This window comes from Electrophorus electricus, chromosome 17 (assembly GCF_013358815.1).
Source record: "Electrophorus electricus isolate fEleEle1 chromosome 17, fEleEle1.pri, whole genome shotgun sequence".
Taxonomy (NCBI): domain Eukaryota; kingdom Metazoa; phylum Chordata; class Actinopteri; order Gymnotiformes; family Gymnotidae; genus Electrophorus; species Electrophorus electricus.
Genome location: NC_049551.1, coordinates 13,996,868 through 14,013,589, shown reverse-complemented (window position 1 = coordinate 14,013,589; position 16,722 = coordinate 13,996,868). Strand labels below are relative to the sequence as shown.

General features: G+C 38.5%; 3 protein-coding genes across 3 annotated transcripts; all 3 read left to right on the top strand.

Moving 5' to 3' along the window:
* Positions 1-6,324: 6,324 nt before the first annotated feature.
* LOC113580712 (trace amine-associated receptor 13c-like) lies at positions 6,325-7,338 on the top strand. Its single transcript, XM_027015420.1, has one exon. It carries the CDS (start codon positions 6,325-6,327, stop codon positions 7,336-7,338), a length of 1,014 nt encoding a protein of 337 aa, XP_026871221.1.
* Positions 7,339-11,673: 4,335 nt separating this feature from the next.
* LOC113580738 (trace amine-associated receptor 13c-like) lies at positions 11,674-12,696 on the top strand. Its single transcript, XM_027015463.2, has one exon. It carries the CDS (start codon positions 11,674-11,676, stop codon positions 12,694-12,696), a length of 1,023 nt encoding a protein of 340 aa, XP_026871264.1.
* Positions 12,697-15,306: 2,610 nt separating this feature from the next.
* On the top strand, positions 15,307-16,329 carry LOC113580730 (trace amine-associated receptor 13c-like). The gene has a single exon (XM_027015454.1). It carries the CDS (start codon positions 15,307-15,309, stop codon positions 16,327-16,329), a length of 1,023 nt encoding a protein of 340 aa, XP_026871255.1.
* The last annotated feature ends 393 nt before the right edge of the window (positions 16,330-16,722 follow it).

The following is a 16,722-nucleotide window of genomic DNA, read 5'->3' as shown; positions in this document are numbered from 1 at the left end:
AAAATGGATAGTGGAAGTGAATAACTCACAGTGTGTTTGTGTGTGGGGTGGGGGTACCTAGCCATAAGGCCACTAGAGGGAGACACACTTCTGTGTACTCCCACAGTATTCTTGAAGGGTTTTCTCATGACATGTCCTTATCTCTTGTAGAGAAATGTAAAATTATCATTTGATCTCCAACCTTATTACTTGCTGAACAGCTTCAAAATTATAATTTTGTATAACCACACAAATAATAAACTTGCCACCTCTCAGCATGATGCTATTGTATTGGAAAAACGCAACATGAAAATTGTTCCATTGATGATGGCCAGATGCCATGACTGTGGAATGAACATCTTTGATGTTTCAGGGCACTTAGACTAGTTATATTGTTAATGTTGCATTTAGTGGCATATTGCATGTTACTATAATTATTTACATGTCCTTATTAAAATATTTTTAGTTTTAAACCTGTATATGTTGGTATATGTGTTATATATGAGCAGCTCTCATGCTATTATTACAGATATACAAACATGGTAATATATTGCAGAATACAGATGATGCCTTTGTAAAAATCACTATCTATATCTACACTGTACTGCATTAAATACTGCAGCTTTAATTTACAAATTGCTTGAAATATGATGTGATCTAAATAACACGGCAACAGCAAAACATATTAAGATAATATAAGTAATTGCGTGTAATGACCTTTGCCTTACCGTTTGGTGTTAAACAGAGGTAAACTCACTGACAGCAACCTATAGGCAATAAATAAAAATAGCATATAACCCAAAACGCTACATTCTTTTCACTCTCTCCAGTGAGTTAAACTTTCTAAAATTAATCTATTATTTAGCTATATGTTATACATATCAAACTGATATTTCAATCCCATAAGTAATGTAATTGCGAGTTGATTGATGCATCACATTGGCTGAGCCTGACAAGATTATGTGGGTAGCCCAACCACCTGGTGTATGCATATGGACACCAACCCCAAGCCTGTATCCCTAATCCAGGTAGGATACTCCTATATGCCTTATAGGCATCTTCCATGGGGTTCCATTGCACTGGTCTTTCTTTGACCCCTCCCCCCCCCCTTCAGGCTTGTTTACTAATGGTAACTGTACTTGCTGTATTTAACTTTTGATAACATAACCCTGAGGTTTACTGAAGCATTGAAGTCCAGTCACCAAAACATGGTAGTGATCCTTGAAACAGATAGCTCTGTGCACTCTTTTTCCTTCAAGCTCAGGTCCTCTACCAGTGGCCTGGGAGCTTGAGGGTCCTGCATAGAATCTTTGTTATTCCAAGGATTGCACTCTTCTGAATGGAGACCTTGGATCATGTTCCTGTAATCTGCTGGAATCATTCTCCCAGTTTGGGAATCACAGCTGCTAGTGCTCAGATTACTACTGGAACCACTGTTCCCGTCACCATTACATTTTCTCTAGCTGTTCTCTCAACCCTTGGTGTTTTGAAGCTTTTCATGTTCCTTGTACCTGATGTTACCATTTCTTGGGAATATATATATATATATATATATATATATATATATATATATCGAACTAAAACACCTCCGTTAGCATTTTTGAACCTGAACCTGAACCACTTTTTTCCCAGGACTGCACTCTTCTGGACCAAAATCTCCGTTGTTGTTCCTGGTATCTGTTTGAGACATCCTCTTAGTTTGGGGGTTACAGCCTTTATTTACAGCCCAATTGCCACGAGAACACAGTTGTCTTCACCTCTCACATCTTTTCTATCTCTTTCTTTTCATGTTCCTTTTTCCCGATGTTGCTATCACTTGGGATTGCTACATCTATCACTACGGCCTTCTTCTGCTGTTTGTCCACCACAAAATCTAAATGACAAATGAAAACTTAACCCTTATTTTCAGACAAAAAATAGTGCACAATAGAAGTGTAGTCTTTATTTTGTACAACAAAATATGTGCATTCTGTTGAATTTATAAAATAAATTATCCTTTGAATGTTTAATTGTCCATACTGCTACAGAAAGGCTCTAATTAAAATTGGTGCACTATGTTGCAATCTGACATTAGGGTGGCTAAAATATACATATTCTGTAGTCTAAGAAAGAACTATGGAACTATCCATTGACTATTATTGTAACACAATCACCAAGCCCCATACCTCCCCCCACCCCACTGCACTTAGCAGACCACTTCTGGAGGTAATGACGTCATGCTGCATGTCAGTAGTGATATTAACAAACTAGCCTTTCACATGTCAGTGGGATGGTTGATACCTAGCTATAAAAGACACTCTGCAAAGTTGTTTGCCATTTAGCATTACTGAACACAACTGTGTGATCTTCAGTTTGCAGACCTGGCTCTTATTCAGATGGATATCACAGAGGATCAACATAACATGACAGTTCAGTACTGCTTCCCTGACAACAACTTGTCATGCATAATGGTGGTTTGAACAGGCCCTGGCAATGTGCTAATCTAATGTTAAGGTGTGATGGCAGCAGCAACAGCACTCCTATTAGCCACCTACATGTTGCTCCATGTGCTTACTGCATTCTTTGTTCGAGCTCGGGTCCTCTACCAGTGGCCTGGGAGCTTGAGGGTCCTGCATAGAATCTTTGTTATTCCCAGGATTGCACTCTTCTGGATAGAGAACTTGGATCATGTTCCTGTAATCTGCTGGAATCATTCTCCCAGTTTGGGCATCACAGCTCCTAGTGCTCAGATTACTACTGCAAGCACTGTTCCCGTCACCATCCAGATCTTTACATTTTTTCTAGCTCTTTTCTCTCCCTTTGTATATATATATATATATATATATATATATATATATATATATATATATATATATATATATATATCAAACTAAAACACCTCCGTTAGCACTTATATATATATATATATATATCCACACTCCAAAAACCTGCTTATCTTCTCTGGCTGTGGCTGATCTTCTTTTGGGACTGATTGTTATGCCAGTGAAGATAATGGAACTGAGAGACAACTGTTGACATGTTGGGAAAACTGTATGTTCTCTTTTTGCGTTGATTGTGTATGGCAATGGTAGCTCAGTGGTTAAGGTGCTTGGATTTTAATTAGAAGGTTCCTACTTCAAGCTCCACCACTGTTGGGTTCCTGCGCAAAACCCTTAACGCTCAAGTTGTACTCAGTCATAATTGTAAGTCACTTTGGATAAAAGCATCAGTGAAATGCTGTAAATATATATTATAGTGATTGTATATATTACAGCCCCTACTGCTCCAGTTACCACAAGAACCACAGTTACTTTCATCCCCACATCTTTTCTATCTCTTCCTTCGGCCCTTGGTATTTTTTGAGCTTTTCATGTTTCTTTTTCCTGATGTTGCTCTCACTCCGAATTGCCAAATCTATCACTATGGCTTTTTGCTGTTTGTGGACCACTACTATGTCCAGTTGGTTCCCTATTACCATCTTATCTAGTTGTATCTGGACATCCCACAGATCTTAGCACAGTCATTTTCTACCACCTCTGGGGGTATATCCCACTTATACTGTACCTTGGAACTTCAAGGCTGAACTCAGCACAGCTGTTTCTGTACGCTATGCTTGCGCTTTGGTTATAGCGTTCCATGTATGCCCTGACTCCTTGCATCTTGTACCCCACTGCTATGTGCTATATTGTCTCAGGGGCATCTTTGCACAGCCTGCAACTGGGATCCTGCCTGGTGTGGTAGATCCAAGTTCCCACTGATCTTGTGTTTAGCACTTGTTCCTATGCTGCCATGATTAATGCCTCCGTGCAGTCTTTCAGTTCAGCCTTTTCCAGCCATTGGTAGAATTTCTCCATATCAGTTACTTCCACTATCTGCCTGTAGTACACACTGTGAAGGGTTTTTTCTCTTATATGATGGTCCCTGTTCCTCCTAATTTCCATCCACCTCTGGTTTCTGCTGTCTGAGGTATTCATTAAGCACTTTGTCTCTTGGGGCCATTATCATGGTGTATTCCTGGATCTTGGGTGTTTCATCCTGGATAGTGGTTCTGACACTTAATAGTCCTCAGCCCCCCTCTTTCTGTTTAGTCTACAGTCTCAGAGTGCTGGATAAGGGATGAAACCCTCTGTGCATTGTAAGAAGTTTGCTTGTCTTGTGGTTTGTGGCTTCTATCTCCTCCTTGGGTCATCTTATTATTCCAGCAAGATAACTGATGACTGGCAGGGCACAGGTGTTGATAGGTGTTGATCCCATTCAGCTGACTTTGCAGGACTTGCCTCACTCTTTGTAGATATTTGGCTGTAGGTGCTTTTCCTTGTGGCCTCTTCATGATTCCCATTTGCCTTTGGGGTTCTAAGGTACTTGTAGCTGCCCTCAACATATATTAGTTTCTGGTAGTGTGATCCCCTCTGTTCTAGCTACCATCCCTCTCCTTGTAACCATCTGACCACACTTGTCCAGTTCGAATGACATTCTGATGTCATTGCTTTATATCCTGGTGAGATGGATTAGTGAGTTGATGTCTCAATCACTTCTGGCATACAGCTTGATGTCATCCATTTACAGTAGCTGGTGTCTGTAGCCACTCTTGGTGATGATTCCACTGAGGGGGTTCAGGCCTATGCGGAACAGCCATGGGGACAGGGCATATCCTTGGTAAATCCCACACTTGATGGTGACTTGTGCTGTGGGCTTCTAAGGTTGTCTTCCATAGTTCAACTGAGTTCTTGATGAAGTCTCTTAGAGTCTTGTTGATGTTATACAGCCTCAAGCATTCCAAGATTCATGTGTGGGCCACTGAATCATAGGCTATCTTCTGATCAATCCAGGGAGTGCACTGATTGGTCTGTCTGGTCTTACAGTCTCAAGTGATTGTTTTATCCAACAGCAGCTGGTGCTTGGCTCCTCTGGTGTTCTTGCCAATATCTTTCTGTGCCCTGTTCATGTATTGAGCCATGTGCCTACTTATCTTAGCCACAGTAATGCCTGACAGGAGCTTCCATGGTGTACAGAGGCAGGTGATCTGCCAGTAGTTGGATGGAATTGCCCCTTTCTGGGGGTCCTTAGGATCAGGACTATCCAGCCTTCAGTTAACCATTCAGGGTGGGTTCTATCCATTAGCAGCTGGTTCATTTGTGTTGCCAGGCCTCATCTTCACTCTGCCTGTGGCTGATCTTCTTGTGGGACTGACTGTTATGCCAGTTAAGATAATGGAACTGAAACAAAACTGTTGGCATCTTGGGAAAACTGTATGCTCTCTTTTTGCATTGATTGTGTTTGGCAATGGTAGCTCAGTGGTTAAGGTGCTTGGCTTTTAATTAGAAGGTTCCTACTTCAAGCTCCACCACTGTTGGGCCCCTGCGCAAAACCGTTAACACTCAAGTTGTACTCAGTCATAATTGTAAGTCACTTTGGATAAAAGCATCAGTGAATTGTGTGTGTGTGTATGTGTATATATATATATATATATATATATATATATATATATATATATATATATATATATGCCTCCAGGCAGTCCATTTCCGTCAAACTTGGGTCCTCTACCAGAGGCCTGGAAGCTTGAGAATCCTGAGTAGTATCTTAGCTGTTCCCAGGACTGCAAAAACCGAAATCTCTGTTGTTGTTCCTGGTATCTGTTTGAGACATTCTCCTAGTTTGGGGATTACAGCCTCTACTTACAGCCCAATTGCCACGAGAACACAGTTGTCTTCACCTCTCACATCTTTTCTATCTCTTTCTTTTCATGTTTTTTTTTCCTGATGTTGCTATCACTTGGGATTGCTACATCTATCACTACGGCCTTCTTCTGCTGTTTGTCCACCACAAAATCTAAATGACAAATGAAAACTTAACCCTTATTTTCAGTTTCATTCTCTTTCTTCATTCTAGGAAGAAAGACAAAAAATAGTGCACAATAGAAGTGTAGTCTTTATTTTGTACAACAAAATATGTGCATTCTGTTGAATTTATAAAATAAATTATCCTTTGAATGTTTAATTGTCCATACTGCTACAGAAAGGCTCTAATTAAAATTGGTGCACTATGTTGCAATCTGACATTAGGGTGGCTAAAATATACATATTCTGTAGTCTAAGAAAGAACTATGGAACTATCCATTGACTATTATTGTAACACAATCACCAAGCCCCATACCTCCCCCCACCCCACTGCACTTAGCAGACCACTTCTGGAGGTAATGACATCATGCTGCATGTCAGTAGTGATGTTAACAAACTAGCCTTTCACATGTCAGTGGGATGGTTGATACCTAGCTATAAAAGACACTCTGCAAAGTTGTTTGCCATTTAGCATTACTGAACACAACTGTGTGATCTTCAGTTTGCAGACCTGGCTCTTATTCAGATGGATATCACAGAGGATCAACATAACATGACAGTTCAGTACTGCTTCCCTGACAACAACTTGTCATGCATAATGGTGGTTCGAACAGGCCCTGGCAATATGTTATTGTTTATTTTTCTCTCATGTATCTCTGTATGCACTGTGTTTTTGAACTTGCTAGTGATCATCTCCATCTCTCACTTCAAGCAGCTCCACACTCCAACTAACCTGCTTGTCCTCTCTCTGGCTGTGGCTGATCTTCTTGTGGGACTGATTGTTATGCCAGTGAAGATAATGGAACTGGTAGACAACTGTTGGTATCTTGGGAAAACTGCATGTTCTCTTTTTCCAGTGATTGTATATATTATAGTGTCTGCATCAAATGGTAGCCTAGTTTTCATTGCAATTGATCGCTACATTGCTATTAATGACCCTCTGCTGTATTCCACTAAAATTACAGTTTTTAAAACCTCAATGTTTATAGTTATAAACTGGTCTTGCTCTGTCCTGTATAATTTTCTATTTTATTATTTTGAAGGCCACCTCCTTCAGACAGAGAAATTTACTTCATGCATTGGAGAGTGTGTAGTGGCACAAGATTTTTCAAGTTCAATTGCTGATCTAGTTATTTCGTTTATTTGTCCATGTTCTGTTATAATACTTTTATATATGAAAATTTTTAAAGTGGCAATACAGCAAGCTAAAACTGTAAATGCTGTGGAATACGATAATGCACATGGACGCGGAGTCAAAGGTTCTAAAAACAAAGCTGCAAAAACACTGGGCATTGTTATTTGTGTCTATGTTGCTATTTGGATACCATATTATATAAGCTCTGTGTCATTTGAAAGCATAACCTCATTATCAGTTGTGTGGACTGTATTTAGTTGGCTAATATATACTAACTCCACAGTGAATCCCCTAATATATGCCATATTCTATCCATGGTTCAGAATATCAGTTAAATATATTATAACTTGTAGAATATTTGATTCTTCACCTTCAAAGGTTAATTTGTTTCCTGAGTGCTCATAAATTTAAGGTGAATTCACCTTTTAATGATGAGACCACAGTAATATCCCACATAAAATACAATGGATAATCAATGGAGTTCCAATTTACTATTTGTACCTTTGTGTGTGTGTGTGTGTGTGTGTGTGTGTGTTTGTGCAGGTGGGAGGCACTTTGATATTATTGATCACTAAGATGGCATATTAATGCTAATGCTGTATTTAAAAAAAATCTCATTAGGCCTATGATAGCCTGTGATTAGGAGGAGTATTAATTTATTCTAACCTTGAATCTAACCATAAAAATAAATTGTAATTATTGGTTAGTAACTGAACAGATAATAGAACTGTAGAATATAGACAGTTCACCCACTGTGACTGTAAAATTGCTCTATCTGCAATATATAGCCTAAACACCAGCTTCTGCTTTAGAATCGCATTACAAGTTAATCCTGTGGTACATGTGACTGTTCTAAGATTGGACCATACTGAAAACCAAAATTGTTTTTTCAAGTTCATGACTGGATAGCGACTATGAATTAAATATTACACCACAGCAAACTGTGGTCTCTAATTCAATCTACATATATTTAACCATTAAAAAGAGATTTTTACAAGAGCAATATATTTAGATATATTTAGTGCAAATAGTAATCTATTTAGTAGTATGTAATATTTTCTTTCTTTTGCTAAATAAAAGGAACTGAATTTTGTCTTTTTGCCATGTGGTGTTCAATAGAAGAACAAAACTTCATATATATATATATATATATATATATATATATATATATATATATGATGTAGACAATATTGTCAGAGAAGATTCTGACATGCATGCTGCTGGCCACCAGAAGTCCTCCTCACTGGAATATTAACAGTTTCCTTGGTTACTCATCTCACCTATCTGCAGCCTCTCAGTTCATTAATGCTCTATATAATGCTTCCAGGAACTTACAGAACTTGCGAAGTATTGCCAGATTTTCATAGTCTGCATACCAAGCCATTTATTGTCTGATTCTCTGGATTTCAACCTCTGCTTACCTTCTGGGTTTTGGATTTTTGCTTAGCCCCTTGTGCACTGTGCTTCTCTGACTTCTGTTTTTTACTCTGGCTTGCCTAGTTTTTGACTTTTGTGTTTGGCTCTGTTGTATTGCTCTCAGTAAAGTACTCTACTTGTGTATGCTACCTCTGTGTCTGAGGGTGCGTCGTCACAAAACTACACATTATTTATATTTCCTCTCTCCTTTCATACTCTTTTTCTCTATCTTCAGTAAACATTTTTGGCAGATAAACATTTCACCCATATCAACCCAACATTTGAATCCCATAAGTAATTTGCTGGCAATAAGATACACTGCTGTATTAAATAATTGCTGTAGAATCTACAGACCTGCATCTGGCAACCCACTCCTAACTCATGGGTCATAAGCAGAGATAAAAATGACACATATGCAGAGACATTACTCTAAAATCCAGCCCATGGTTGAATAACTGGGAAACAGCCCAGGGTTGAATAACTGGGAGTCCAAGACACACAACTAGAATACATAGCACTCAACATTTAGAAAAGATACCAGGAATGTATAAAACATAAACCAGGAAGGCATTACATCAGTGTCTTGCAAGACAAGGAGACATGGACCACTGTGAAGAAAGGAGTGAGCATGGGAGGACCAGTGTTGGCAGGTGAACTCTTTCAGCATCTTGCATACATCAATGTGCCCCACAACAGCCAGCATATCCTCAGTCAGTGTGGCACCAGCATCTGCCACAGGTCATCCTCTACATGGGTCATTGTGCAAACAGAGGCCAGGATGAAGCACCTCACCAGTAGGCCTGCCTGGTTTTTGTCCAACCTAGAACCATCTGTGCTATGAGGAAAGCTTTGCATAATCCTTCTGGACACAGCAGAACTCTTTATTTACATTTACAGCATTTAGCTGAAACTTTTATCCAAAGCAACTTACAATTATGACTAAGTACAACTTGAGCAATTGAGGGTTAAGGGCCTTGCTCAGGGGCCCAGCAGTGGCAACTTGGCAGTGGTGGAGCTTGAAGTAGGAACCTTCTAATTACAAGTCAAGTACCTTAACCACTGAGCTACCACTGACCCTGGCTTTATGGCTTAATCTAATGTTAAGGTGCGGTGGCAGCAGCAACAGCACTCCTCTCTGCCACCTCCATGTTGCTCCATGTGCTTTCTGATTTCTCTTGTGTCGATGTTGAGGAGAGATGCTGCTCATATTTGCCGCCTGTAATCCTTGGGCACCCATCAACCAACTATGGCACTGTATGTTCAGCTCCTCCAGAACTGACAGCATCATTCACAGAGAATGAGTGCCACTGTCTCTATTGCTCTGTGACTGTGGGGATGTCCAGACTCCTCACAAACTCTTCGGTGATGCAACTGCAGGCAGATCCACACAAGTTACTTGTTCTGGGTTGTTGCTGGTGGTATCTGCCCCTTCTTTCGTGCAGGAGATGATCCAACCATATTGGCATTGAGATGAGATGTACACAAACAATGAGTCTAGGTTTCAACTCCTTTTTTAAACACTCCCACCAATCTTATTGGGCCATTGTACTCAACAGGGCCATCACCATAACTATGAAGCAGTGTTAATTATCAGTTGAGTGATGTTACATAGTAGCCACTACTTTGAAAGTGGAGGGTTTTATACGTCACTATAAAAATATGGCAAAAGGTATATCTGTCAGGTCAGCCCTGCTCTACAGCACATTTTGATCAGTTCCAACTGGCAGAGCACTGCAGCATTCTATCAAAGGATTTAAAATTTAGAACTAATTTGAACAAAATTGCAAATATATTTGGGTTTTTGTGTTTCAGATGTGTAATGCGTCTTTGATATGTTTTTATGTGTTTGTGTTGTTTTGACCCTGGACCACGCTCATGTTTATGCTTTTGGATAAATGCTCATCTTAGCCTTTGCATCCTGCCTCTGTTCACTAAGCATTACAGCGTGTCATCTCCAGGATACTCACATGTTTTAGCCATGGGGTATTGTATGGCTATCCATGAGCGATGCCTGCCTTAGTCAACTACAATAATGTTACAATGGACCAATCACAGTGTAGCAGATTAATTGTTGTTACCTACTAGCCACACTTGCCTTCCATAATACCTCTTACATACTTGTTATATTTCTCCCTTGTGTAGAATGATGCCATTGGGTTAGGCTTCCCTGTCCAACATGCCTCCGCTTACCTTGGATTTGGGAGGGACTCCTATGCCTATGCTGGCACTTCTGGGTTATGGGAATGGGCCCATGAAGCTCTGCTAGGTCACAGCCAGATTCATCCCAGTCTGAGGTAAAGCTCAGCTTCAACCATTGACATCCCTGGTGGACGACTATGCGACACAATACCTAGAAATTGTGTTGATTTGCAACATCTCACCATGCAGTGTTATGAAGGCACTCTTCCATGTTCTGTCTGGAGTCAGAATCCTGAAAAAGATTTTGACTGATGAAGGCACAGTATTTAGGTGATGCACACTGTGCAAACTTTCTGAGTTATTGGGGATTAAGTCAATTCACATCAGTGTCTACACTGAACACAATGCATGGTTGAGTGGCTTAATCAGACTCTCAAAAGCATGATTTGGAGGTCCATTTGGAGTTTCCTAAAGATGTTATGGGTTGGGATAACTTGCTGATTGTTTTGCTACAGTGTGGGAGGCCCTTCAAGGTTTTGCAAGGTTCTTGTCTTTTGCATCACTATATCGTCAGCTACCCTGGGGCATCCTAGAGCTGTGAAAATTTGGGAGGAGGGACTTTCATACAACAAAACTAAAATTCAATATGTCCTTGACCTGAGAGCAAAGCTCAACTCACTGGAAAGGAAAGCCATCTGACCACTGTACTATAATATTTACAGATTCTGTCCAGTTAATGGGTGAAACGATATAGTCAGAGATTGTCAGCAAACTAAAACAAATTTATAAAAAGTGTGGAATTGACATCAGATGACTTTTATTATGCAATACATGTCACAAAAAGGAAATATTGACTTTTCTTATGGAAATACTAAGGAGTGGCTTTCAATTCAGTTATGACAGTGCAGATGAATTTGTCTATTGACATAGACAACTCTCATGGACAGTTATTTACATTTACATTCTGATAGCTATATCAGAAATATCTGCAAAACAGTAGTCTGTCAGCAACATAATTTGAGATTTGTTCTTAGGTGGCCATCACTGTACGATGTAAATGTTGCATATCAGGTGAGTGATGATGCAGACTAACTAGCCACTCAGATGTTAGTGGGAGGAATTATACAGTGCTATAATAATACAGTGCAAAAGCCAAGCACACAATTTAGCCAACTGCGTCTTCAGATGGGTATCACAGATTATCAGCAAAACATAACAGTTCAGTACTGCTTTCCTGGCAACAACTCATCATGCAGAAAAGAGGTCCGAACAGGCACTGGGAATATATTGTTATTCACTCTTCTATCATGTATCTCTGTATGCACTGTCTTTTTGAACATGCTCGTGATCATCTCCATCTCTCACTTCAAGCAGCTCCACACTCCAACCAACCTGCTCGTCCTCTCTTTGGCTGTGGCTGATCTTCTTGTGGGACTAATTGTTATGCCAGTGAATGTAATGGGACTGATAGATAACTGTTGGTATCTTGGTACTATGGCATGCATTGTTATTCCACTGACCAATGCTCTGTCAACATCAGCATCTCTCTGTAGCATGACGTTGATTGCAGTTGATCGGTACATTGCTGTTAATGACCCTCTGAATTATTCCACCAAAATCACAGTTTGTAAAACCTCTGTATTCATAATTTTTGGATGGTCATATTGTCTACTGTATGTCTTTGCCTTTTTATACTTTAATGACCATCTGCTTCCATCTCAGATTATTATTAGATGTCATGGAGAATGTGTACTATATGTAAAATATCCATGGATGATTGTTGACTTGATAGTTATGTTTATTACCCCTTGTTCTATTATATTGATCTTGTATTCATTCATTTTTAATGTGGCAAGACGTCAGACTCAAGCTGTGAGATCTGTGTTAAATAGTACCTCTAACAGACAAGGAAACAAAGTTTCAAACACTTCTGAAACCAAAGCAGCAAAAACACTGGGAATTGTTGTTTGTGTTTATCTTGCTTGCTGGATACCATTTTATTTAAGTTCATTGTCAGTTGAAAGCATGTCCTCATTGTCACTGGTGTGGACAGTGTTTGGGTGGCTAGCATACATCAATTCCTCTATGAATCCCCTAATATATGCTATATTTTATCCATGGTTTAGAGCATCAGCTAAGTATATTGTAACATGTAGAACACTGGAATCCTCGTCTTCAAGGTTTAATTTGTTTCAAGAGCATTTCTGATGTCAAACATTATTGCACAGAAAAGGTTATTGTTCCAAGCATGTAACCATTAGAATACTGCAGGTCCTTATGTCAATAGATGATTGATTCTAAGCAAATTAAAACATTTAAATAGGATTCAGCTGAGAACTTGTGAATAAATATTTTTTACATTATTTTTTACATTCTTAAACTAATTATACTTTCAACCATTACCATATATATATATATATATATATATATATATATATATATATATATATATATATATATATATATAAATCGTCAGTCTTCTTCCATCTGCACATGTACACCTGCAACCACCTGCCAGTGCTTTGTTCCAATGCAATGCACAGCTGATGAAGAACCTCTGTCCAAAACCTTGTCTTTCTCTGGAACTCTCTACATTTCCTACTACTGTCGAGATTTTATTAGTTTTAATGAATTATCAGTTACAGTTGGTAAATTAAAAAAAAAAAGTTTTTGACCAGGCTCTACTGAATGGTGGTTGCTATACAGGTGGGATGAAGAATAATTTAATTAGGGGCAATTTGGGCAGACATTTCCAGCTCAAGTAGTACTCATAATATGTCAGCTTTAGTGGTATTTGAGTTAGGATGGTAGGAAATCTGGAAATGAATGTGAATGAAGAATAGGGCATAATATGCTTGATGCATACTGAGGTGTCTAGAGCACCTTATGTAGTCAGAATTCTTTTGATCAGAATTGGGAAGGTACAGGCCATTGAATCATCTGAGGCTATGCTTCTGAAACCCTGAGCCAATTTTACCACTCCTCTAAGGCGAGTTGTATGGCCAAGACTTCAGTTGTTGATGCCATAATTGCTCCTAGTTATGGTCATCTATAAGTTTGTGGAACATTGTGAAAGGACCATTGCACGACCTACTTCAGAAAGTGTAAATCTTTACAACAAAAAAGCCTTAGGGGTCTGGAGGCTTCAGAAAGGCTGCAGTAATTAATGTTTATTTTAAGAACTGAAAAGATATCTTAACCTGTTGCGACCTCCTTTTAGTAGGGAGGTAAGGGGAGAGACTATGCTGTTGAAACCTCTGATAGAAGCAATAAAAGCAGGTAAAACTGTCACGCCTATGCAACCAGGCTCAAGCTTCAGGTTCATTATGGAAAGCCAATGGGAATGGAACAAGACATGCATGATGCTATACTCATGACCTATGTCTTCAGTGACACCTGTACGAAGAAACTAACATTACTGTCAGTTTCTCACACTAAACTGACTTCTAACTTGTATATTTTAAGTCTTCCATGGCTACAAAGGCAACCAGTTCTCTTGGGAGGCCTCTGATATTCTCTCATGGTCCAAACAATATTTTAATTTGAAATGCTCACACACATCAACAATGGCTACTACTGTAATGACAATGTTGACTATCAGGTAAGTGACGACGCTGGAAAACTAGCCATTGTGTGTCAGTGGGAGGATTCATACTTTAATACAAAGAGACACTGTGCACAGGCAAATCTGACTGTCAAGCTGACCAACAGAATGTGATCAGCTCCAGACTGGTAAAACTGCATCTACATAAAATGAATATTATAGAGAATCACCAAAACATGACATTTCAGTTTTGCTTTTCTGACAACAACTCATCATGCAGAAAGGAGGTCTGAACCAGCTCTGGAAATATGTTTATGATCATTTTTGTATATATTACAGCTATATATTACACTTGGTAATGACTCACAACAAAATTACACTACATAAAAAACATTCATCCTCTCTATTTTACTGTTTAGCCAGAGTATCAGAAGCTAAAGTAACTACATCCATTTTACAATAGGAGATTAATAGTGCAAGGAATTCAGCTTTGTAATAGGCATAGTCCATGCTTTTGGTCAATATACTTGCAGTACACAAAGTATCTCTTCTCATTGCCAGTATCTATTTTGTTTACTTTTAGTATGTTCCATAATGTGTTTACTGTACAGCCACTTACTGACAAATTGTTTAAATTATATAATAGAAAGCCATAAAGTTCAAAGCACTACACATGCATGTGACCATATTGTATGTGAAAGCAGTACATTACTTGATTCGAGTAATTGAGCTCATGCATTGTGCTCCCGGCTTTGAAGAAGATTGCAAATCAACTGCCCCATTATACCATCTGTGACAACAAGGCCATGTATTAGGGAATTCAACACATGATATGGGAGGTACGTAGAAATCCAACAGCATAAATACAGCAAACAGCTGAAAAAATCTTATTTTCATCATAGGTTCATATCACTACTGTGTATTTTTTGGTAGTTATAAGATACTTTACAATATATTTAAAGAAATTACTGAAAATAAAAAGATTAATAGTGGTTTACATAAAGGAAATTGAAGATCAGAAAATGGAGGCCAAGGAATTTGTGATCTGCCTGTTTCTTTTCAGAGCACACTGATCTACCTACATAGTGAGGTTGGAATGCAAATGTCATAGTGTTCAGTATCAAATGAGTAATGATGGGGACATACTAGCAACTTGCATGAGTGGGAGGATTCATGAACCACTATAAAAAGATGCTCTGCAAAGGAAAACTAACCAGTTCATCACTACTGAACAGTGTGATCAACTCCAATCGGCAGACCTGCATATAGTTGGGATGAACATCACAGAGTATCAGCAAATTGCAACAGTTCAGTACTGCTTTCCTGACAACAACTCATCATGCAGAAAGGAGGTCCAAACAGGCACTGGGAATATATTTTTATTCACTCTCCTTTCATGTATCTCTGTATGCACTGTGTGTTTGAACCTGCTGGTGATCATCTCCATCTCTCACTTCAAGCAACTCCACAGTCCAACAAACCTACTTGTCCTCTCTCTGGCTGTGGCTGATCTTCTTGTAGGACTGATTGTTATGCCAGTGAAGATAATGGAACTGATAGACAACTGTTGGTATTTTGGTGAAATAGCATGTACTATTGTCTTGGTGATCAATTCTCTCTCATTGTCAACATCTCTCTGTAGCATGGTTTTCATTGCAGTTGATCGGTACATTGCTGTTAATGACCCTCTGATTTATTCCACTAAAATCACTGTTTGTAAAACCTCTTTAATCATAATTCTAGGCTGGTCATTTTCTCTGTTGTATGTCATCATCTATTTGCACTTTAATGACAGTCTGCTTCAGTCACAGATTGGGAGTAGATGCCTTGGAGAATGTATACTGTTTGTAATACATTTGTGGGTGATTATTGACCTTGTAGTTTTTTTTATAGCCCCATGCTGCACGATATTGGTATTGTATTCATTCATTTTTAATGTGGCAAGATTTCAAGCTAAAGCTGTGAGAGCTGTGTTGAATAGTACCTCAAGCAAACATGGAGACAATGTTTCAAACTCCTCTGAAATCAAAGCAGCAAAAACACTGGGCATTGTTGTTTGTGTTTATCTTGCTTGCTGGATACCTTTTTATTTAAGTTCCCTTTCATCGGACAACATATCCACTTTGTCACTGGTGTGGACTATGCTGGGATGGCTAGCATACATGAATTCCTCTGTGAATCCCCTAATATATGCTATATTTTATCCATGGTTTAAAGCATCAACTAAGTATATTGTAACTTGTAAAATATTCGAATCCTCATCTTCAAGGTATAATTTGTTTAGAGAGCATTTTTAATTTCAAAGGTCATTCCTCTGACTAGACTGAGATCACGTCATATTTAATTGAAAAAAATTGCAATAAAAAACTATTATCTATTAATATCTATTACTTATATGATTTAATCTTTAGAATAGTGGAGTTATCATTTTAAAGAACTGATTTGTTGTTTTTTTATTTTTTAATTAGAATTTAGTCAACAAAATAATTTGACAGCAAAGTATAGCCATCAAAGTCTTGTGAACTCATACATGAATTCTTGTGAACTCAAAAATGAATAGATATACACTGAATTATATTTCCAAATTTTCCATTAAAAATCTTCATATATTCTGTGAGTGTATGTCTAAAACATCCTGTCCAACTTCTACATCTCATATATATATATATATATATATATATATATATATA